Source organism: Balaenoptera acutorostrata, chromosome 9, assembly GCF_949987535.1.
Source record: "Balaenoptera acutorostrata chromosome 9, mBalAcu1.1, whole genome shotgun sequence".
Taxonomy (NCBI): domain Eukaryota; kingdom Metazoa; phylum Chordata; class Mammalia; order Artiodactyla; family Balaenopteridae; genus Balaenoptera; species Balaenoptera acutorostrata.
Genome location: NC_080072.1, coordinates 81,942,913 through 81,967,840, shown reverse-complemented (window position 1 = coordinate 81,967,840; position 24,928 = coordinate 81,942,913). Strand labels below are relative to the sequence as shown.

General features: G+C 36.1%; 1 protein-coding gene across 3 annotated transcripts in view; it reads right to left on the bottom strand.

The window, feature by feature from the left end:
- The window catches only part of DYNC2H1 (dynein cytoplasmic 2 heavy chain 1), a 367,349-nt gene that overhangs the window by 256,975 nt on the left and 85,446 nt on the right, over positions 1-24,928 (bottom strand). For all 3 annotated transcript variants that reach the window (XM_007191229.2, XM_057552950.1, XM_057552951.1), the window contains exons 46-52: positions 23,093-23,195; positions 22,363-22,530; positions 17,335-17,465; positions 15,838-16,086; positions 15,265-15,373; positions 12,213-12,326; positions 11,072-11,214 (exon numbers count right to left, since the gene is read on the bottom strand). In XM_007191229.2, coding sequence (XP_007191291.2) covers positions 11,072-11,214; positions 12,213-12,326; positions 15,265-15,373; positions 15,838-16,086; positions 17,335-17,465; positions 22,363-22,530; positions 23,093-23,195 — 1,017 coding nt within the window. The remainder of the gene's footprint in view (positions 1-11,071; positions 11,215-12,212; positions 12,327-15,264; positions 15,374-15,837; positions 16,087-17,334; positions 17,466-22,362; positions 22,531-23,092; positions 23,196-24,928) is intronic.

Here is a 24,928-nt window from a genome sequence, read left to right as displayed (position 1 = left end):
TTCACTTGAAAAATGATTAGATTTTTTGAAATGAAGAAAATTACAGTTTTGATTGAATTAGAAAATAATCACATATGCCATTTAAAATCACAAAATAATAAAATAAATGTTTTACTTGGCATCAAACTAATAAAATGTCTTCATGGCATAAAGGAATAGGAAGGAAGCTTAGCTTTCTTAAATAAGAAATAACTAAAAGTAAACAAAAATAATTTCATAATTGATAATTAACATAACTGCCATCAACATAATTGATAATTCTAAAAACTATCTATTGTCTATAGCTAGGTTTTTGCCACTATCACAAATAAGAAAATAAAGTTTCATGAACAGATATCATCATTATTAAAGAAAATATTATAATCTTATAAGAAGAATACTATTTTAAAATATACAAAAAATTTTTTTAAACTCTATTTCTGGAAAAAAGAAAATAAATAAGCAGAACTCTGAAATTTTAAAATTAAGCCAAAACCTTCAACTTCTTTCACCTGATACAGTTAACATTCCTAACAAGAGGAAGTACAAGTAATCTAGGTAATTAGGTCAAAAAATCAGTTTCTGAATTTCTCACACTGAATAAACCATTAAGCCAAAAGATTCCTTAACTAATGGAGAGTTTGAAAGTGCCATGGTTCTTGAGCCAAAGAATTTTTTTTTTTCAAATACTTTCACTGATTTCTGAAAAAACACTTAAGCAACTGTGAGAATATTTTACATAAACACTTTTAAATCAATGGAAATTTGTTTCTTTGGAAACTTACTTTCTTTAAAAGTAAGTTTATCCCTTATGTTAGCGGGATTGTGGTAATCATTTCACAACATATAAATATACAAAACAACATGTTGTATATCTTAAATATATACAATTTTATGTGTCAATTATACCTCAGTAAAGCTGGGAGAGGTGGGAAACATTCTGTCCCTAAACAACATTCTACATTAGCAAAGTTTTCCTGCCTGGATTTACCCACATTCCCCTTTGCCACCACTCTCCCTCCTTGGGGATAAAAATGGCACTTTCTAAAAAGAATTGAATAAGTATATTAACCCTATTAATTCCTATTAATACCCTGACCTCTCGATTCCTTGAATTCTTCTCCTTCTGTTTTCTATCACCTTTTTCCTGGCCACTCACTCCCACTTCAAAGGGTCACATCCTGATACCTTGTCATTAACAGTAACTGCAATCATTTCATAATCTCACTTTCAAACATCCCACTCTCCTACCACTACACTCCTGTCTTCCCAGCTCATTCCCTTTGCAATGTCAATCATCCTCAGACTCCACCAAGACCTACAATCTATTAATTTAACAACCTTTATACTGTCATTCACCATCTTCCTACCATAATTTCTCAGCTCCCTTGGCCTTCGTTCGCTTTGTCATACTCGAGTAGCAAAGCAAAGCCCCAATCCTGGTTAAATGCAAGTCACCACCTATTGAAGGTCTGCACCTATGAGTGCACATGTAACTGGAGAAAAAACACACAACTATGCCGATTGGCCTCACTGAACTTTATAATCACTAACCTCACATGAACCATTAATGCCACCTAGCTATTATACTCCATTCTCCTAAACCTCTTTCACTCTTTCCCTCTTCCAAACTACTATTTTGCATATGCTCTAATATCTCTTCAAGACTCCAAAATCTGTTCCCTCAACTTTTCTCTCAACTGATAATCTTACCTCCTATTTCATTGGGAAAATAGAAACATCCAGAAGTGTCCAAAACTTCCCATACCACACTTGCCTACCTACTTGGAACTGTGCCCCTGTACTCTGCTTCCCTTCCTGTTATTATGGATAATGCTTCCATTCTCCAAGCAAAGGCCTATCCTTAATCGTTTCATTTGTGCAATAGACCCATATGCTGTCTACTACCCAAGGATGTTGCTCTAGCAATTTTCCCGTCTTTCATGTAACATACATGTTTTGCTTCTTTTTGCATTCCCAAAAGTGTATGAAAATGTTACAGCTTGCCTCATCTTAAAATTTTTTTAAAAAAGAAAGAAAACATTTTACCCCCACTTCCTCCAGTTACTGACCCATTTTTATCTTCTACTTTATAACAAAATTCCTCAAAAGAGGTGACCATATTCACTCTCCACTCTTCTCATTCTTTCTGAAACACATTTCAGTATGTTTTCTTTCCACTACTAACTGAAACTGCTTTATCAAAGTCACTAATGAATGCCATGCTGTTAAATGCAACGATCAGTTCCCAGGCCTTGTCTACCTTCATGTGTCACCATTCATCCTTCCTCACTCCTTTGAAATGCTGTCTTCACTTGGCTTCTAGGCTTCACTTGTCTACACGCGCTCCTGCTTTCCTATTTCCCTAGCAGTCCCTTCTCAGTATCCTTTGCTGGTTCCTGTTCTTCATCTCAACCTCTTAATGTTGAAGTGCCCCAGAGTTCAGCCTTTGCATCTCTCCTCTCTTTGCCAACATTCACTTCCTTAGTGATATTTTTTCTCACAGCTTTAAATGCCACCTATATTCTGATAATTCCCACAATTTTACCTGTATGCCTGACCTTTTCCCCTGAACTCATATATCCAAATGTCTTCTCAATCTTCCAACTCAGATGTCTAACACCTCATATTTCACACATCTAAAACTGAAAGCCTCATATTCTCCTCCCAAAATGTTCTTCTCAGAGTCTCCCCTCAACTGACAGGTGTTCCATCCTTCCAGGTGCTCAAGCCAACAGACTTGGAGGTATCCTTAACTCCTCACTTTCCCTTACACCTTATTACAATGTGTCAACAAATCTTATCATTTCTACTGCAAAACATACCCAGTATCTACCACTTCTCACCACCTCTACCACTACATCCTGAGAGCAAGCCATCCTTGTCTCTCGCCAGATTACTGCAATAGCTTTATGACTGCTTCCTCTTTGTCTTCTATAGCCTATTTTCAGCTCAGAAGCCAGAGTATTACCATTAAAACATTAGAATAGTTTTGCTCAAAAGCCTCCAAGGGATCCCTTACTTGTTTCCAGGAAAGCCAAAATCCTTATAATAGCGTCCAAAGCCCCACCCTACCCTTTCTCTTACTTCACTGACTTCATCTGCAACTACTCTCCCCCTTGATCACTCTGCTACAAATGAACTGGCTTCTTGCTGATCCTCAGAATCACCAGGCATGCTCTCATCTCAGGTTCTTCACCTAGAAAGCTTTCCCCCCAAATATCCCCCAAAAGAATGTAAATTCCATGAGGGCAGGGACTTTTGTCTCTCTTTTCTCTGCTATACTCCCAATATATAGAATAGTGGCATGTATTAGGCACCCAATAATTACTACTTCTTAATGAATACCTCTTGTTCATTGGCCTCCACAGACTAGAATAACTTTCCTCTCCTTTACCTACTTACTGAAATCTAACTAAAATATCATCTCAACTCTAAAACCTTGTCTATTATCTCAAATTACACTCCTTCCTCTGAATCATGACAGGCATTAGTCTGCACTTCTACTATACAAAAAGAAAGAAATGAATGATTGGGAATACGAGTATCATTCAAAGAGACAATATTGAAAATTATTATTCTTTCAAATGAAGTAATATAAAAGGCTTCCAGCTGAGATGGTGCTACGAGTTCACACTTTAAACTCATCCCCCTCTGAACACATATCATAGCAATGACAGATTTTTTAAAAAGCATCTAGGGGGAGAGAAGATGGCGGAAGAGTAAGACGCGGAGATCACATTCCTTCCCACAGATACAGTAGAAATACACCTACACGTGGAACTGCTCCTACAGAACACCCACTGAACGCTGGCAGAAAACGTCCGACCTCCAAAAAGGCAAGAAACTCCCCCCGTACTTGGGTAGGGCAAAAGAAAAAAGAAATAACAGAGACAAAAGAATAGGGACGGCACCTGCACCAGTGGGAGGGAGCCGTGAAGGAGGAAAGGTTTCCACGCACTAGGAGCCCCTTCGCGGGCGGAGACTGCGGGGGGCGGAGGGGGGAAGCTTCAGAGCCACGGAGGAGAGCGCAGCCACAGAGGTGCGGAGGGCAAAGCGGAGAGGTTCCCGCACAGAGGCTCGGCGCCGAGCAGCACTCACCAGCCCGAGAGGCTTGTCTGCTTAGCCGCCGGGGCGGGCGGGGCTGGGAGCTGAGGCTCGGCTTCAGTGGGATCGCAGGGAGAGGACTGGGGCTGGCAGCGTGAACACAGCCTGAAGGGGTTAGCGCACCACAGCTAGCCGGGAGGGAGACCGGGAAAAGGTCTGCAGCTGCCGAAGAGGCAAGAGACTTTTTCTTGCCTCTTTGTTTCGCTGCGCGCAAGGAGAGGGGATTCAGAGCGCCGCCTAAACGAACTCCAGAGAAGGGCGCAAGCCACGGCGATCAGCGCGGACCCCAGAGACGGGCGTGAGACGCTGGGGCTGCTGCTGCCGCCTCCAAAAAGCCTGTGTGTGAGCACAGGTCACTCTCCACACCTCCCCTCCCGGGAGCCTGTGCAGCCCGCCACTGCCAGGGTCCCGGGATCCGGGGACAACATCCCCGGGAGAACGCACTGCGCGCCTCGAGCTGGTGCAACGTCACGCCGGCCTCGGCCGCCGCAGGCTCGCCTCGCCTCCTCCGTACCGCTCCCTCCCCGCGGCCTGGGTGAGCCAGAGCCCCCGAAGCAGCTGCTCCTTTAACCCCGTCCTGTCTGGGCGGGGAACAGACGCCCTCAGGTGACCTACACGCAGAGGCGGGTCCAAATCCAAAGCTGAACCCCAGGAGCTGTGCGAACAGGGAAGAGAAGGGGAAATCTCTCCCAGCAGCCTCAGAAGCAGCGGATTAAAACTCCACAAACAACTTGATGTGCCTGCATCTGCTGAACACCTGAATAGACAACGAATCAGCCCAAAGTCAGGAGGTGGACTCTGGGAGCAGGAGATATTAATTTTTCCCCTTTTCCTTTTTTTAGTGAGTGTATATGTATATGCTTCTGGGTGAGATTTTGTCTGTATAGCTTTGCTTTACAATAGCTTTATTTTACTTCACTATATTATAGCCTCCTTCTTTCTTTCTTTCTATTTTTTCTCCCTTTTACTCTGAGCCGTGTGGACGAAAGGCTCTTGGTGCTCCAGCCAGGCATCAGGGCCGTGCCTCTGAGGTGGGAGAGCCAACTTCAGAACACTGGTCCACAAGACACCTCCCAGCTCCACGTAATACCAAACGGCAAAAATCTCCCAGAGATCTCCATCTCAACATCAAGACCCAGCTTCACTCAACGACCAGCAAGCTACAGTGCTGGACATCCTATGCCAAACAACTAGGTAGACAGGAACACAACCCCATCCATTGGCAGAGAGGCTGCCTAAAATCATGATAAGGCCACAGACACCACAAAATACACCACCAGACGTGGACGTGCCCACCAGAAAGACAAGATCTAGCCTCATCCACCAGAACTCAGGCACTAGTTCCCTCCACCAGGAAGCCTACACAACCCACTGAACCAACCTTAGCCGCTGGGGACAGATACCAAAAACAACGGGAACTACGAACCTGCAGCCTGTGAAAAGGAGACCCCAAACACAGTAAGATAGGCAAAATGAGACGACAGAAAAACACACAGCAGATGAAGGAGCAGGCTCAAAACACACCGGACTTAACAAATGAAGAGGAAATAGGTAGTCTACCTGAAAAAGAATTCAGAATAATGATAGTAAGGATGATCCAAAATCTTGGAAATAGAATAGACAAAATGCAAGAAACATTTAACAAGGATGTAGAAGAACTAAAGAGGAACCAAGCAATGATGAAAAACACAATAAATGAAATTAAAAATACTCTAGATGGGATCAATAGTAGAATAACTGAGGCAGAAGAAAGGATAAGTGACCTGGAAGATAAAATGGTGGAAATAACTACTACAGAACAGGATAAAGAAAAAAGAATGAAAAGAACTGAGGACAGTCTCAGGCACCTCTGGGACAACATTAAACGTGCCAACATTCGAATTATAGGGGTACCAGAAGAAGAAGAGAAAAAGAAAGGGACTGAGAAAATTTTTGAAGAGATTATAGTTGAAAACTTCCCTAATATGGGAAAGGAAATAGTTAATCAAGTCCTGGAAGCACAGAGAGTCCCATACAGGATAAACCCAAGGAGGAACACGCCAAGACACATATTAATCAAACTGTCAAAAATTAAATATAAGGAAAACATATTAAAGGCAGCAAGGGAAAAAAAACAAATAACACACAAGGGAATCCCCATAAGGTTAACATCTGATCTCTCAGCAGAAACTCTGCAAGCCAGAAGGGAGTGGCAGGATATACTTAAAGTCATGAAGAAGAAAAACCTACAACCAAGATTACTCTACCCAGCAAGGATCTCATTCAGATTCGATGGAGAAATTAAAACCTTTACAGACAAGCAAAAGCTGAGAGAGTTCAGCACCACCAAACCAGCTTTACAACAAATGCTAAAGGAAATTCTCTAGGCAAGAAACACAAGAGAAGGAAAACACCTACAATAACAAACCCAATACATTTAAGAAAATGGGAATAGGAACATACATATCGATAATTACCTTGAATGTAAGTGGATTAAATGCTCCCACCAAAAGACACAGGCTGGCTGAATGGATACAAAAACAAGACCCATACATATGCTGTCTACAAGAGACCCACTTCAGACCTAGGGACACATACAGACTGAAAGTGAGGGGATGGAAAAAGATATTCCATGCAAATGGAAATCAAAAGAAAGCTGGAGTAGCAATTCTCATATCAGACAAAATAGACTTTAAAATAAAGACTATTACAAGAGACAAAGAAGGACACTATATAATGATCAAGGGATCGATCCAAGAGGAAGGTATAACAATTGTAAATATTTATGCACCCAACATAGGAGCACCTCAATACATAAGGCAAATACTAACAGCCATGAAAGGGGAAATTGACAGCAACACAATCATAGTAGGGGACTTTAACACCCCACTTTCACCAATGGACAGATCATCCAAAATGAAAATAAATAAGGAAACACAAGCTTTAAATGATACATTAAACAATATGGACTTAATTGATATTTATAGGACATTCCACCCAAAAACAACAGAATACACATTTTTCTCAAGTGCTCATGGAACATTCTCCAGGATAGATCATATCTTGGGTCACAAATCAAGCCTTGGTAAATTTAAGAAAATTGAAATCGTATCAAGTATCTTTTCCGACCACAATGCTATGAGACTAGATATCAATTACAGGAAAAGATGTGTAAAAAATACAAACACATGGAGGCTACACAATACATTACTTAATAACGAAGTGATTACTGAAGAAATCAAAGGGGAAATCAAAAAATACCTAGAAACAAATGACAATGGAGACACGACGACCCAAAACCTAAGGGACACAGCAAAAGCAGTGCTAAGAGGGAAGTTTATAGCAATACAAGCCTACCTCAAGAAACAGGAAACATCTCGAATAAACAACCTAACCTTGCACCTAAAGCAATTAGAGAAAGAAGAACAAAAAAACCCCAAAGCCAGCAGAAGGAAAGAAATTATAAAGATCAGGTCAGAAATAAATGAAAAAGAAATGAAGGAAACAATAGCAAAAATCAATGAAACTAAAAGCTGGTTCTTTGAGAAGATAAACAAAATTGATAAACCATTAGCCAGACTCATCAAGAGAAAAAGGGAGAAGACTCAGATCAATAGAATTAGAAATGAAAAAGGAGAAGTAACCACTGACACTGCAGAAATACAAAAGATCATGAGAGATTACTACAAGCAACTCTATGCCAATAAAATGGACAACCTGGAAGAAATGGACAGATTCTTAGAAATGCACAAACTGCCGAGACTGAACCAGGAAGAAATAGAAAATATGAACAGACCAATCACAAGCACTGAAATTGAAACTGTGATTAAAAACCTTCCAACAAACAAAAGCCCAGGACCAGATGGCTTCACAGGCGAATTCTATCAAACATTTAGAGAAGAGCTAACACCTATCCTTCTCAAACTCTTCCAAAATATTGCAGAGGGAGGAACACTCCCAAACTCATTCTACGAGGCCACCATCACCCTGATACCAAAACCAGACAAAGATGTCACAAAGAAAGAAAACTACAGGCCAATATCACTGATGAACATAGATGCAAAAATCCTCAACAAAATACTAGCAAACAGAATCCAACAACACATTAAAAGGATCATACACCATGATCAAGTGGGGTTTATCCCAGGAATGCAAGGATTCTTCAATATACGCAAATCAATCAATGTGATACACCATATTAACAAATTGAAGGAGAAAAACCATATGATCATTTCAATAGATGCAGAGAAAGCTTTTGACAAAATTCAACACCCATTTATGATAAAAGCCCTGCAGAAAGTAGGCATAGAGGGAACTTTCCTCAACATAATAAAGGCCATATATGACAAACCCACAGCCAACATTGTCCTCAATGGTGAAAAACTGAAACCATTTCCACTAAGATCAGGAACAAGACAAGGTTGCCCACTCTCACCACTATTATTCAACATAGTTCTGCAAGTCCTAGCCACAGCAATCAGAGAAGACAAAGAAATAAAAGGAATCCAAATCGGAAAAGAAGAAGTAAAGCTGTCACTATTTGCAGATGACATGATACTATACATAGAGAATCCTAAAGATGCTACCAGAAAACTCCTAGAGCTAATCAATGAATTTGGTAAAGTAGCAGGATACAAAATTAATGCACAGAAATCTCTTGCATTTCTATACACTAATGACGAAAAATCTGAAAGTGAAATTAAGAAAACACTCCCATTTACCATTGCAACAAAAAGAATAAAATATCTAGGAATAAACCTACCTAAGGAGACAAAAGACCTGTATGCAGAAAATTATAAGACACTGATGAAAGATATTAAAGATGATACAAATAGATGGAGAGATATACCATGTTCCTGGATTGGAAGAATCAACATTGTGAAAATGTCTCTACTACCCAAAGCAATCTACAGATTCAATGCAATCCCTATCAAACTACCACTGGCATTTTTCACAGAACTAGAACAAAAAATTTCACAATTTGTATGGAAACACAAAAGACCCCGAATAGCCAAAGCAATCTTGAGAACGAAAAATGGAGCTGGGGGAATCAGGCTCCCTGACTTCAGACTATATTACAAAGCTTCAGTAATCAAGACAGTTTGGTATTGGCACAAAAACAGAAATATAGATCAATGGAACAGGATAGAAAGCCCAGAGATAAACCCACACACATATGGTCAACTTATCTTTGATAAAGGAGGCAAGCATATACAGTGGAGAAAAGACAGCCTCTTCAATAAGTGGTGCTGGGAAAATTGGACAGGAACATGTAAAAGTATGAAATTAGAACACTCCCTGACACCATGCACAAAAATAAACTCAAAATGGATTAAAGACCTAAGTGTAAGGGCAGACACTATCAAACTCTTAGAGGAAAACATAGGCAGAACACTCTATGACATACATCACAGCAAGATTCTTTTTGACCCAGCTGCCAGAGAAATGGAAATAAGTACACAAATAAACAAATGGGACCTAATGAAACTGAAAAGCTTTTGCACAGCAAAGGAAACTATAAACAAGACCAAAAGACAACCCTCAGAATGGGAGAAAATATTTGCAAATGAAGCAACTGACAAAGGATTAATCTCCAAGATTTACAAGCAGCTCATGCAGCTCAATAACAAAAAAACGAACAACCCAATCCAAAAATGGGCAGAAGATCTAAATAGACATTTCTCCAAAGAAGATATACAGATGGCCTACAGACACATGAAAGAATGCTCAACATCATTAATCATTAGAGAAATGCAAATCAAAACTACAATGAGATATCATCTCACACCGGTCAGAATGGCCATCATCAAAAAATCTAGAAACAATAAATGCTGGAGAGGGTGTGGAGGAAAGGGAACACTCTTGCACTGTTGGTGGGAATGTAAATTGATACAGCCACTATGGAGAACAGTATGGAGGTTCCTTAAAAAACTACAAATAGAACTACCATACGACCCAGCAATCCCACTACTGGGCATATACCCTGAGAAAACCATAGGTCAAAAAGAGTCATGTACCAAAATGTTCATTGCAGCTCTATTTACAATAGCCAGGACATGGAAGCAACCTAAATGTCCATCGACAGATGAATGGATAAAGAAGATGTGGCACATATATACAATGGAATATTACTCAGCCATAAAAAGAAATGAAATGGAGGTATTTGTAATGAGGTGGATGGAGTTAGAGTCTGTCATACAGAGTGAAGTAAGTCAGAAAGAGAAAAACAAATACAGTATGCTAACACATATATATGGAATCTAAGGGAAAAAAAAAAAAAAAAAGGCCATGAAGAACCTAGTGGCAAGACGGGAATAAAGACACAGACCTACTAGAGAATGGACTTGAGGATATGGGGAGGGGGTGGGGTGAGATGTGACAGGGTAAGAGAGTGTCATGGACATATATACACTACCAAATGTAAAATAGATAGCTAGTGGGAAGCAGCCGCATAGCACAGGGAGATCAGCTCTGTGCTTTGTGACCACCTAGAGGGGTGGGATGGGGAGGGTGGGAGGGAGGGAGATGCAAGAGGGAAGAGAAATGGGAACACATTGTATATGTATAACAGATTCACTTTGTTATAAAGCAGATGCTAACACACTATTGTAAGGCAATTATACTTCAATAAAGATGTTTGAAAAAAAAAAAAAAAAAAAAAGCATCTAAATTTTAATTTAAACAACAGCTAATATTATTGCTGTGATATTTTTATCATAAGCTAGCCTATAATAGGCTAAGTAATGAAATGCATAAAATTTTTAAAGTACAATAATATCTCTGTGGTCCTTAATTAAGAACATAATCTTCCACCTAAAATTCTATACTCAACTAAACTATCAAACACAAGAGTATGAAGACAAGAGTTATTTTCAAACTTATGAGAGATGTTCAGTGCCACAATTAAGGTAATATTAAAATAAACACCAAAGGGAAGTTGTGACAATCAATAACTTTAAAAAAAATGTGCTTACTTTTTACTTCCATATTTAAACATTAAACTTACTTTCTTCATACTGCTATCTGACCAACCCTCCATCCACAACACCTGGCACTTCTTATGCAAAGCAGGATTACTCTCACAGTTTATTATGAAGTTTAAATTTGCAGAATCCATTATCAAGACAATATGCAAGTTTTGTTGAATTCCTAAAAAAATAAGAAAATTATACTCTTGGAATATTGCAATAATAATAATTGAAGAAACCTATATATGGTCTGGTTTTATGAAATTAAAATTTTCTGAAATGGGATGGTAGGAGATGTTTATAAAAAGAACAAGCTATGAAACAGTATTACAGTATAATTTTTATTTTGGTTAAAAAATACGTGTGTGTGTGTGTGTGTGTGTGTGTATGTATGCTAGGATAAAAGATCCAGAAAGGTATGATATTGCTGTTACTTTTCAAATGTGATACTGGATTCTATTTTGTAATTTTTCTTTCAAGGATTTTTGTTTCAATATTCACAAGCAAAACTGATCTCTGGTTTTCTTTTAGGAGAAATACCTTTTCCTTGTTTCAATGTCAATATCATCTTCCCTTTGTAAAAAGGATTGTGGACACTTTCCTTTATTTTCTATGTTCTGAAACAGTTTAAAATAGCATTGAGATGATCTGTTTCTTAAAGGTGTAGTAGAATTTCCCTGTAAACTTGAAGTGGACAGAAGGAAGGGTAGCTCTTTAACAACTTTCTCTATTTCATCAATAATAAATGTTCTTTTAGAAAAATAAAGAAGATCAATGTAATAGTCACGTCTGGGTGCTGCCATCATTGCCTTATTTTTTGTTCATCAATTTTAGATATCTACAGTGCACATGAAACTACTTCTGTAATAATCAAACTTTCTTTAGTTTCAAAAAAACACTACAGAGTCTGGCACAATCTAAATAGTTCAATAATTCTCTAAGACAGGAGGTACTAAAGCACAAATTTCACCATATGAAAACAAAGGAAACAAAGTAAATATTCCAAAGAACATTACCATACTTTCACCCTTCCCTTTCACTAAAATTTTGCTAACTTGTTTTTATTATAGGTTAGCCTTTATGCTACTTATTTGCTAATGAGAAAATAAGGCAAATTAAATGGTATTTATTTCACATGAAACATAGCTTAAATTGATTAATGAATTCTACGGCACTTACTATATGTGAAGTAATTGAAGACTGGTCCAAAAAAACCATCCTGTGAAGCCTGATCTTTAAGAGGCAACAGCAAGGGCTCTAATTCTTCAAGAGTGTAGAGTCCAGGAATTTCACCTACAGAACATTACATTTGAGTTTTACCTGTATTACACTAATTCAAAACACATTTTACACACACAATGTTTCTTCTATTTTTGTATCAAATAATCTGATGTCATTCAAGCTTTGTTTTCAAAAATAAACAAACCCTATCACCCTCTATACTATCCACAAATCTACATCTATAGCCTTCATTTGATAAAATTCAAACTCCTAAGCAAACCATTAAAGACAGTTCATAATCTAGCCATCTATCTGTTTTTCCAAGTCCTTCTCTATCCCAACCCCACAAGACCTTGTATTATAGCCTCAATGAACTTCTTTGTGTTCCAAAAATTTAATGAAATACTCCCTCTTCCTGAAATATTACACCCACAGTCTTCCTCTGCCCCTTATCTTCCCCTAAAATTATTGTTTATCCCTCAAGACACTACTTTGTCAACTGCTATGCCCATGAGCCTTTCCTGAATACCCACATGCTAGGTAAAGGACTCTTTTCTCTTGTGTATAATATCCAAACATCACTGTTTAGCATTTACCACATCATTTAATAATGAATGAATTACTTCCCTTTCCTGCCCAAAAAGATTCTGAATTCCCAGAGGGCAAATATTTGATCATGATCAATATTAACCTTAGGGCATTCTTAGCAAAGTATCTAAAACATAAATATTTGTTAAATAAATGAACAAATGAATGATCAAATCAATGAATGAACTTGTACTAGAAATTAGGAGAACTAGTCATGGCCTGCTACTATATAACAGAATGATGAAAGTCAAATCAAAGGTGATTAAGACTATAAGAATTTGATAGAGGGCTTGAAGCTTGTCTTGTTCACCACCATAAATCCAGTTATTTAATAAATATTTGTTAAACCAATATATTTGTAGTTCACAAGAAACTATAAGATTAAATGAAAATTCTTTTGCTGCATTCATGTAGAGCCCAACATAGTCTGAATCCCTACTTTTCTTTAGGCTCATCTCAGAGGTACCAGACTGCTCCCCAACCACCAAGCATGTACATATTCAAACGTATACACACATAAATGTGCTCTATGTCTTCCTCTAAATTTCAGCCATACCAAGATACCCTTGATTTCTTAAATTTGGTAAAGAAATCTAGCTCTATTTACATACTCTATAGGGAATAAGAATTTGAAATATAAAAAAGAGACAAAAAGGCCTATTGAGTACTTTCTCTGAAACTATTTTTCAAATACTTTTTTTTGCCAGAAACGTTGTCAAAATTTAACTTTACCAAAATTTAACTTTATTTATGATTTTTTGCTATTATATCTTGATAAAAAGACCAATTTATCTAAATAAAAATAATTACTGGGTTAATGCTTATCTGGATGTTTGCTTTCACAAGTTAAAACCAAAACAAAAATACAAAAACCCTGTATATATCTGGCCTACAAGTTTATCTCAGCCAAAATGAACAAAGTCTCCATCTAGTAACAGTTTAAGCAATATGCAGGAATGTGCACCTTAAAAATCAGAAGAGATTATTTACAAAAAGGGCTGCAAACACTTCAAGCTTGCTCAAGACATACCACTTTCACTATACCATTTCCCTTCACTTTGACAGAAATTGATCTACCGCTTGTCTAACTAGAGTCTTTCTCATTTGGGCACTAACGTGTAGATACCTCACTTTATAAATAAAATGTTTCCTTCAACCAAAGCTGTTAAATTCTGAAAGAAAAGACTATTTTATCCCAGAGTCTACCTAGCAGGATACAAAACAAGTATTTATTAAAACCTGAGTGGAGCATGAGCATCATGCAAAGTTTGTCCTCGGGTCCCTAGAATGGAACAATTCATATAATTGAAACTAGCTTTTAACAAGGTTTATTCTGTACTTAAGTACCAAAATACTCTTAGTCCAAGTTTAAAACGAAGCTACCTCCTACTAATTCTACTAACAGTGGTTATGCATTATAAGGAGATTATAATAAACTTCATAAATTCTTCAGAAAAGGAAGAATTGCAGGAAATTGCAGGTATTCTCCTCAGGAAATCACCAAAAAGGTCAGGTGGCTCCAGAGACAAGAGTATAACACAATTCGAGAAATATGAGACCTCATATATCTGAAATATATCTGCTATTATATAACCACATTTAAGGCCATATTATAATTATTCAATTATTCCATTAATGATGGACAGTGAGGTTCTATCAAATTTTTATTACAAATTATACTACATATTTCCTTACATACTAGTTCTTTTATTTCTATAGGTTAAATTTCTACACATAATATAATTTCTATATCAAAGGGTATAACATATTTTTTAAATTAATTAATTAATTTATTTATTTATTTTTAGCTGCGTTGGGTCTTCGTTGCTGCGCGCGGGCTTCCTTTAGTTGCGGCGAGCAGGGGCTATTCTGTGGTGGCTTCTCTTGTTGCGGAACACAGGCTCTAGGTGCGCAGGCTTCAGTAGTTGTGGCTCACGGGCTCTAGAGCACAGGCTCAGTAGTTGGGACGCACGGGCTTAGCTGCTCCACAGCATGTGGGATCTTCCTAGACCAGGGCTTGAACCCATGTCCCCTGAATTAGCAGGTGGATTCTTAACCACTGCGCCACCAGGGAAGCCCGGTATAACACATTTTTTAAATAAGTACTGGTTGATAACTTTCCTAAAAGGTTATAACAGATAATGGTCCCACCAAAAGTGTGTAAGAGGGCCAATTTTTCAGTATATTCATCAATATTCAATAGTTAATCATCATTTTTATATAATTCCACAATCTCTTGGTTTTATAAAAACAGGGTTTCTCAATTCTCCTGCTCTGAGCACGTTTAATGTTTAATCCCATGTCACTTTAGTGAAAGCTATGCCAAGTGTTCTCTGAAACATAATTTTATATAAGATCACTTTACTTGAATAATTTTTACATTATTACTTTTATTTTCTTGAAATAGAACCCATTTACTTGCCTGAAGACAAAAGGCTATTGATCATCTCCAAAAATGTAGGATGTACAAACTGATAATCCTCAAGAAGTAAAACTACTTGTTGTGCTTCAATACCTGCAAGATGTAGCACCTGCACAATAAGAAAATACATTTTGGTACCCATTAAATATTTTTGGCACAGGTAAAAACTTTCATTCTGTATGTAAACTAAGTTGTTTTTCTTGATTGATATTTGAGTAATCAAAATTTAGCCATATAGTCTGGAAAGTAAATCCAGTTCATAAACAAATACTACTGGGAGGAAATTTAATCATTTTACATCTAGGACATTAAAAGCTAGAGGATAATTTTTAAATATACCTACATATGTCCTAAATGCCATCTTTTTGCTTATCTTACCTATCCACATAACATCCCATAATCTGGGGTGCTGAGAGCTAAAAACATAATTTTGTAACAATCATGGAGAAAACAATCATCAAAATTAAAATAAAGACTATGTTGCATATCAGAGATTTAAAGGTCTTTAAAGGCTTTTAGAATAACTAACTGTGATTTAAAACCAAATAAAACAAAAGACAGTGAGTCACTCACATGTTTGAGGTCATTTTTGAACTGCTTCAGTTCATATCCCCTGGAAATCTTTGGTGAAAACAGCACTGCTCCATGCATATGACTGACTAAAGAAGTGATGGTCCGACGACCTACACCACTGCATCCTGCTAACAGAAGTGAACCTCCAGGAAAACTCAGCACTCTGTCTATCCTAGACATATATTCCAGGACTTCTTGGAAAAGTAAAATATCTAAATTCTGGTTATCTCGTCCATAATGAATAAGACCCTTCAAAAGATCACAAAGCATATTATATAATTAATATAAGTCCAAATTACATAATAAAATGTTAGTTATCAAGATTAAGAGATTATATTTTTGGTGCCCTCAAGAAAAGGGGTAAGTAAATACATGTTGTCTCACACTCTTTTATCTATCCAGTAATCCAGCTTTATGGCACTTTCTAAGGAAAAATTTACATGATGTCAAACAAGTTCACAGGTCCACAACAGTCAGTTACTTTTGAACATCATTAATATAACTAGTAAAAAGCAGTGTAAGATAGCAGGTTAATTATAAAGACTTCAAAAGCTCTCAAATTTTTACCACTTGTTACACATCAAATCAGTGTGCACAGACTATAAAACAATCCCCAAACTCTCAAAACATACTACCTAAAGATATTTTGTGAACTCTTGTTCTTACACACAGCTCAGCAATGAATCAAAAGCCCACAAAGAGGTAGTATGCCCTGCCAGGAGCTATGTGATAGAGTGAAGAAAGAGAGAAAGGACAGCTTTCACATACTTAACAACTTTCGCACATTCCCAAACTTTGCAGTATCCATTCCAGGCAAACAAATAAATTTTCTAGACCATGAAAGACTTTTCTTGATATAAAATCCATACTAACTTCCATTATAAGTATTAATTTTTAAAGCAATCATATATAATACTGTTTCTTCTTATTATAATTAATCTCAAAAACAAAACAAACAAACAAACAAAACTCCATAGGGCAGTGCTGCTAGAAGTTTCAGTGAACCAGCAGCATCAACATCATTTGGAAGCCTCTCAGAAATTTGGATTCTCTTGATTTTTTTCAGATTCAGATTAGGACCAATTGAATTCAGACTTCTCCGGATGGGATCCAGCCATCAATATTTTCTGGTTCTCAAAGCGATTCTAATGCTCACTAAAGTTTGAGACCACTCCTCTCGAATGAGCAGTTAATATTATATTAACTGTTAATATAATATTAGCAGTTATATTTCCCAATTAATATTAAACCTTTTTAATAGTTTCAACCTCAGATACCTTTTTCCAGCATGTATCCTGGCAATTTCACACTAATCTGTGTAAGTACATGTGCACCTACTTAGATCTGCCACACTGGGCTAAATTCCAAAAGATACAAACCGGTTTTGCCTATTCTAAGATCTTTCACTTCATGCTCTCAAAAAACTTACAATAAATATTTTGAAAATGGCTTTAATCATAACCAAATCCCAATTCAAATTCATGATTCATATTATACCTTTTTAATAACATCCTTAAGATCTGCAGAATTTAGTTTTCCAAGTGGTTTTCCATGTGGAGGCAAAGGTTGTCCTGGGGCTGACCTTATTCCTGAATTATGTCGAGCTCCCCATGTAACATAGAAATTATCTGTAGAAATGAAAGATATTTTTGTTTTATGTGTGTTAATCATAATGGGAGCATCAGTAGATATACTTCACACTAAACTGTTTTTAACTTAATTAGTCCAAATAAGAACATCCCCAGAAAGGCAAAGATTAATTACTTTGAATTGGCAAATAAATAAAACAATCTCAAAATTATTCTTGAAAAAGAACACAGATTTACTAACATCATCAAGAGCCCTAACTTCTAAAATAAAAGAAAAATTAACCAAATTTTAATTAGAAAATAAAAATTCCACAAACTTCCCTTAAATTTATCTATAGCAGTGTTCCTGTTACCATACGAGGAAAATCTGTTCACCATTCTATTGAAGATTTCGTCTCCCAATTCCTCTGGGAGACTGTTCCATCAGTATCCTCCTTGTCATATGCTGCGCTCAGCAACAGCCCTACCTTCCCTAGACCCCAAGCTACCTCATGTTCTCCTTTCCTTCTCCATCATATTTCTCACATTATCTTCTGCTTGCCAAAACCACTATACTAAACTCTTATTTGGGAACAACAATGCTACCCTAATTGCGAAATCCAAACCTTCTTTGTAGTCATTATCCCAATATGACTTGTGTGCATCTCCTTAATGGAGCTTTTTTCCTTGAATCTATATTACCGTGCTCATCAAGCCACAACCACTACTCCTTTTCAGTTTTCTACTTATCCCTTATATTTTTATTTTGACTGGGATCCATATTCAGCCTGTTATGCTTTAATTCTAAATACTCCCCTGGAATTATTTAATCTTATTCTGTGGATTAGATTATCAACTATCTAAATATACACCAAAAACCGATTCACTAAGTATCTCTAGGCAAGTCTCCCAGCTCTAGTCTAGTCCCATATTTCCAGTTGCTTAATGACATATAACACATGCATTCATTCATTAAACACTTATCTATCACAGACCTGTATTTAAACATTGTACTTCCTGTTAGAGATAAGTAGTGAGTAAGACAAACATAATTTCTACCCTCACAGAACTGATAAACTATGTAGATTCACAAAAGACACTCAAAAAGCTTGCAAACATTCAAACACATGCATAAAACTGAACTCATTATCTTCATGTCTCATCATTTCTCAGCTGGACTATTGCAGCATCCTCCTACCTCATATCCCTGCTACAAGCCTTTACTCCATCAAATATATCCTCACTGCTACTAGAGTAACAAACACGAAAACAAAACCTGATAGTACCACTGCACTCCAATATCACATAGAGCTTCCCACTGCCTTAAAAAAAAAAAAAAAAAAAAAACTTTTCCTAATCAAGGCCCTTTGCAATTTGGCTTCAATTTGGCTCCACTGACTGCTTGAATCTCTTATGTCCCTCTGTACTCCAATATATACCCCAGTTTTCTCAAACCTTTGATTCTTTGCATATGCTTTTTCCTTTGTCTGGAATGCCCTTCCCCTCTTCTTCACTTAATTGTATCCTTTAAGATACAGTTTGATTTCCTGTAATTGCTCAAAAAAATTAAAGTCTTAGGTGTTAATCTAACAAAATACCTTATAGGACTTATGCTGAAAACTATACAACACTGATGAAAGAAAGCAAAGAATATCTAAATAAGTGGACAAATATATTATGTTCATGGATTGGAAAAATCAACATAAGAGGTCAATTCTTCCCAAACCAATATACAGAGCTAATACAATTCCTACCACAATCTCAGCAACATTGTTTATATATACAAGATTATTCTAAAATTTATATGGAAAGGCAAAGGAACTGAAATAGCTAAAACAATTTTAAAGAAGAAGGAATCAGTCAATTGAATTTTAAGACTTATTATACAGCTACAGCAATCAAGACAGTGTGGTATTGGCAGAAGAACATATACATCAATGGAACAGAATCAGGAACCCAGAAACAGACTTACACAACTAATTTTTGACTAATGTGCAAAAGCAGTTCAAGGCAGAAAGGTAGCCTATTCAACAAGAGGTGCTGGAACAAGTGGACAACCATAGGCAATGAAATGAACCGTGACCTAAGTCTCACACTTTACACAGAAATTCACTCAAAATGGACCACTGACTTAAAACATAAAACTATAAAATATTTAGGAAAAAAAAGTGGAGAAAATCTTCAAAATCTAGGACTAAACAGAGTTCTTAAACTTGACACCAAAAAAGCCTTAAAAAGAAAAATTAATAAATTGAGCTTCATAAAATTAAAACCTTTTTTATCTGTGAAAGACTCTATTAAGAAGATGAAAAGACAAGCTACAGAGTGGGAGAATATATTTGCTAACCACATACGTGACAAAAGAATAGCATCTAAAATACATAAAGAACTCTAAAAACTCAATATTAAAAAAAAAATCCAATTAGAAAATGGGCAAAAGACACAAAGAGACATTTCACTGAAGAGGACATACAGAAGACAATTAATCATATGAAAAGATGTTCAACTTCATTAGCTGTCAGCAAGATGCAAAATAAAACCAATATGACATATCAATACACACTTATCAGAATAGCTAAAATAAAAAAATACTGACAACACCCAATGCTGGCAAGGATGTGGAGCACTTGGATCACTCATATATTGCTGATGGAAATGTAAAATGAAATACAGTTACTCTAGAAAACAGTGTGGCAGGTTTTTTTTTTTTTTTAACCAAAGCATACAAGTACCATTCAACCCTGCAACTGAATTCCTGAGCATTTATCTCAGAGAAACAAAAATCTCCACACTAAAATCTGTACATAAATGACTATAGCAGCTTTCCTCCTAATAGCCAAAAACTGAAAACAACTCAGATGCCCTTCCACAAGTAAATGGTGAAAGAAATGGTAGCATGTCTAAATATAATACCTACTTAGCAATAAAAAGGAATAAACTACTGAAACACTCAAGAACCTGCATATATCTCCAGAGAATTATTCTGATTGAAAATAAGATTGTTAAAATGACAAAACTGAACACAGAAAAGATGGGTGGTTTCCAGGGGATGGAAGAGGAGTTAATCCATTTTAACTGTATCAATGTCAATATCCTGGTTGTGATATTATACTATTTTTGCCAGATGTTACCATTGAAGGAAAACAAGTAAAAAGTACGTGTGCTCTCCCTGTTAGTTCTTACAACTGTACATGAATCTACAATTATCTCAAAATAAAATATTTATTTTAAAAAATTTCAAAGTAATTTCCTCAAAAAGGAATTAGTCTCTACTCTTCTACACCCCTAATATCTAGCATTTATCCCAAATATATTCAGAAAAGTTATATTAATTGTAAAACACTTCATGCTCTATTGTATTTACCAGTTTAACCATCTATTTGCATAAATCTTTGTGGCACCTAAACATATTAGCAATAGTTATCATTGTAAGCAAGGACTTTCACATCTGTATCTGCCATTAGATAACAAGTTTCTTGAGCACAAGAATGTATCTAGTTTATTTTTCAGTATCCAAAATTAAAAAATTAATTTTGGATACTTAAAATTTTTAAGCATCCAAAATTTTTCTTAATAATTTTTCTTAATAGATATTCTACTATGTGAAAATCATATTTGCCTGGATCTCACATATATCAAGCCTGTATTTTTTAAAAAATACAACCCTTCATTAAAAAGTAAAATACTGAGAAAAAAAATATTATTTATTGAGTCCTACACAGGAGACTCTAAAAGATACCAAATTCTAGAGAATTCAGATAAGACACTGATACTATCTAATGCCCAAAGGATATGTCACTTTCTTTGCAAGACGAGACACTATTAACTCAATTTTTAGAGTGAGAAACATGGCAGCATTTGAGAACAAGAGCCTCTCCATGCTAAGACATGAAAACTACACGCCACAATGACATAAAACCTCACTCAAAATCAAGCCGACTTTGAACTATTAACAGGCTTCTCTCAGCATTTCATCCTGTCTTAGGTTCTTCTGAACTTATTTCCTGATTCTAAGGCTCAAGCAGCACCTAGAAAATTCCTTCTATCAATCTTAACATCCTTTTCACCTTCAAGACTCCCCTTGGCTTATGTCATTACGACCCTGGAACCAATACCAAATCTAGAAAGATACAACATAATGTATTATATGAAATATTTTTGAAGGCTAGCTTTACACTCTAATAGAATAGAAATTCATTTTGTAGCTTGAAAGCAGTTTTATTAGGAAAGAGTTCCATATTATAGTCATCCTCTGTCAAAGGCCTTTTCAACATGTTGATTTTCATTTTATATGCATCACTCCCACAGCATTTCACAATGCAAATTGGTCATTAAGCAGTAATAGTTGCAAATGCAACATAGCTCCTTTGACTGGTGCTATGCTTTGTTTGTTTATCATAATAATGGGTGAAGCTGACAAGAGGGTACACAAGAAGTTCTGTGCTAATGACCTTATGAGTAGTGACAGGAATGAGTCACTTTCTCAAGCGAAAGTTCATTATAATCAAATATGGATTTTCACTATGATCTTTAAGTATCACACACACATGGCTATTTTTATTAGTAAAAGTCCTTCAGGAAATACAATTTTGAATTGCAAATGTTAAACACTATGGTCTGAACAACCCTTTCCAAGAAAACAATTATCGTCATCATATTTTGTTTGGAACATAATTATTGAAATCTAGCAAAGAAGACAGAGCATCCTCTTATGGTAAAAACATTAAAATTATCCAAAGTTTTGGGTTTTTTTGTTTTAATTGATTTTACTGAAGTACAGTTGATTTACAATGCTGTGTTAATTTCTACTCTACAGCAAAGTGATTCAGTAATACATATATAAATTATCCAAAGTTTTGATTTGTTTAGATATATGAAATCATGCTATCAGTAAGAAAAAAAAATTGAAAGTTCTCATAACTTTTATATATTTACATAAACTCTGTAACTATATTACCTGCCATATTGTCTAGTACATCTGAGCCCCAGTCTCCTTGAAACACTGATGTTAAAATACTGTCAAATAAATGAAGTTCCTTTGCACCAACAATTTTGTCACGAAATAAGCGCCGTGCTTCATATGCTACAATTTCTAATACATAATCTAGAGGATGGTTTGAGGATCCTAAAAAAGGCAAAATTTTCTTTAATTATAATAAAATTCAAATGATTTAAAAATGATCTGTTTCAACATAATATTAGAAAGAAATAGAGAATGAGAATCTACATACCATAATTTTGGCATCAGATAAATAGAATAAAGGGAAAAAGAGAATTCATTTTGTTAATGAGTTGGTAAACTTTTTTGATTCTTTAAAGGATACGTTAAACACTATTATCTCTAGTTGTTCAATAAAGATATCAATCCCCAAGAGCATATTAAACATGCTTTGGCTACAAAGGATAACGATTATATTTTTTTCCCAAATCAAGTTTTAATAGTGACAATCATAGTTTAGGAGAGGAAGCATAATAAAATATCATAATTTTAATATCATGTTTAACTTTAATATTAATATTTAAATTTAATATTAACATTTTAATTTTTAAAATACTATAATTACAATACTCATTTACCTATTACAAATATAGCATACAGCATAAACACACACACACACACACACACACACACAATATGACATTCTAAAGAAAGATAAGTGATTTGAAATCATAAAAGCAAAACTTACCTCCTTCTAAATCATATCTGAATAAGCCAAGAACCCACTGGGTAAGGATGCAAGGAGTAAAGAAATAGTGGCTATAATCATCAACTGTAAATTTGGCCCGCACCTGGAAAAAATATAGTAAATGATCTGTCTACTCTCTTAAATATATAATCATGCTATAAATTTTTCAGTCACCTTAAAGTCATAGAATGTCAATTTCTACCAGTGGCTGGAACTGTATTTCAATATTACTGATTTCCTCAGTTATCTTGTATTCTATATTTTATGCATTTAAAAACATTATCTAAGAGAGGTTGTTCATAAACTTCAACAAACTGCCAAAGGTTGTCCATGGAAAAAAATAAAAGGTTAAAAAGCCCTGCTAAAGAAAGGAATTCAAGGAAAGCTAACCTAAATTTTATAAAATGGTAGCTATAATTCCAAGGTGCTCATGGGTGCAAGACAGACCCATTTTATAATGGTGGGACCCACAGAGCTATCTTATGTTCAAGAAATCATTGAACATTTAACAAATCAAAGCGCCACAACTCAACATATAACCAACGAGAGAAGAGCCTCTCCCTTCCTCTCTACGGATGGAGCCACTGCTCTTATTCTGGCCTTGACTGCCTAACATTTGAATTAATTTAGAAAAACATAGCCTTATCTTTCTCCACTTCTACTCCAATACTATAAAAAGCATCCTCCACAAACACTTCCATAACTTTCGCATGCTATTCCCTTTACCCAAGGAGACCCTCTTTCACCTCCAGACACTTTGTGAATTTCTCTTTATTTTTCAAAACTTAGATCACATTTCATCTCCTCTTAAAATTTACAATAGCCAGGACATGGAAGCAACCTAAGTGTCCATCGACAGATGAATGGATAAAGAAGATGTGGCACAAATATACAATGGAATATTACTCAGACATAAAAAGAAACGAAATTGAGTTATATGTAGTGAGGTAGATGGACCTAGAGTCTGTCATACAGAGTGAAGTAAGTCAGAAAGAGAAAAACAAATACCATATGCTAACACATATATATGGAACCTAAAAAAAAAAAATGGTTCTTAAGAACCTAGGGGCAGGACAGGAATAAAGATGCAGACATAGAGAATGGACTTGAGGACATGGGGAGGGGGAAGGGTAAGCTGAGACGAAGTGAGAGAGTGGCATGGACATATATACACTGCCAAATGTAAAATAGATAGCTAGTGGGAAGCAGCCGCATAGCATAGGGAGATCAGCTCGGTGCTCTGTGACCACCTAAAGGGGTGGGATAGGGAGGGTGGGAGGGAGACGCAAGAGAGAGGAGATATGGGGATATATGTATATGTATAGTTGATTCACTTTGTTATAAAGCAGAAACTAACACACCATTGTAAAGCAATTATACTCCAATAAAGATGTTAAAAAAAAAAAATCTACCACACACAACAAAGCTATTCACTCTCTCTTCCATGCTATCTCTGTAACTGGTACATATTGTTATTGATAGACTTATTACACTGTATTAATAGTTTATTTATATGATCAGGTCCCTCATTAGACTGTGCATTTCCAGGGAATAGCGACTCAGTCATCTTTGTAGCCCTAGGATTGGCACTGGAAAGAGAAGGTACTCAATAAATATCTTCTGCATCCTTAATGCCTATTTTCAAGTGTCACCCCACTTTATCAGAGTATTTTAGACATTTCCTCACAGATAAAAGGAAAGAAATAAACATCAAGAACTACTCTCGGATTTGAAGCCTGAAAGACAGAAACTGATAGAAGTCAGGAGAAAGAGCTAGTTTTGGAAAGAAGATGAACCCCACTGTAAATAAGCTAAATTTGAAACCAAAGCAGAATG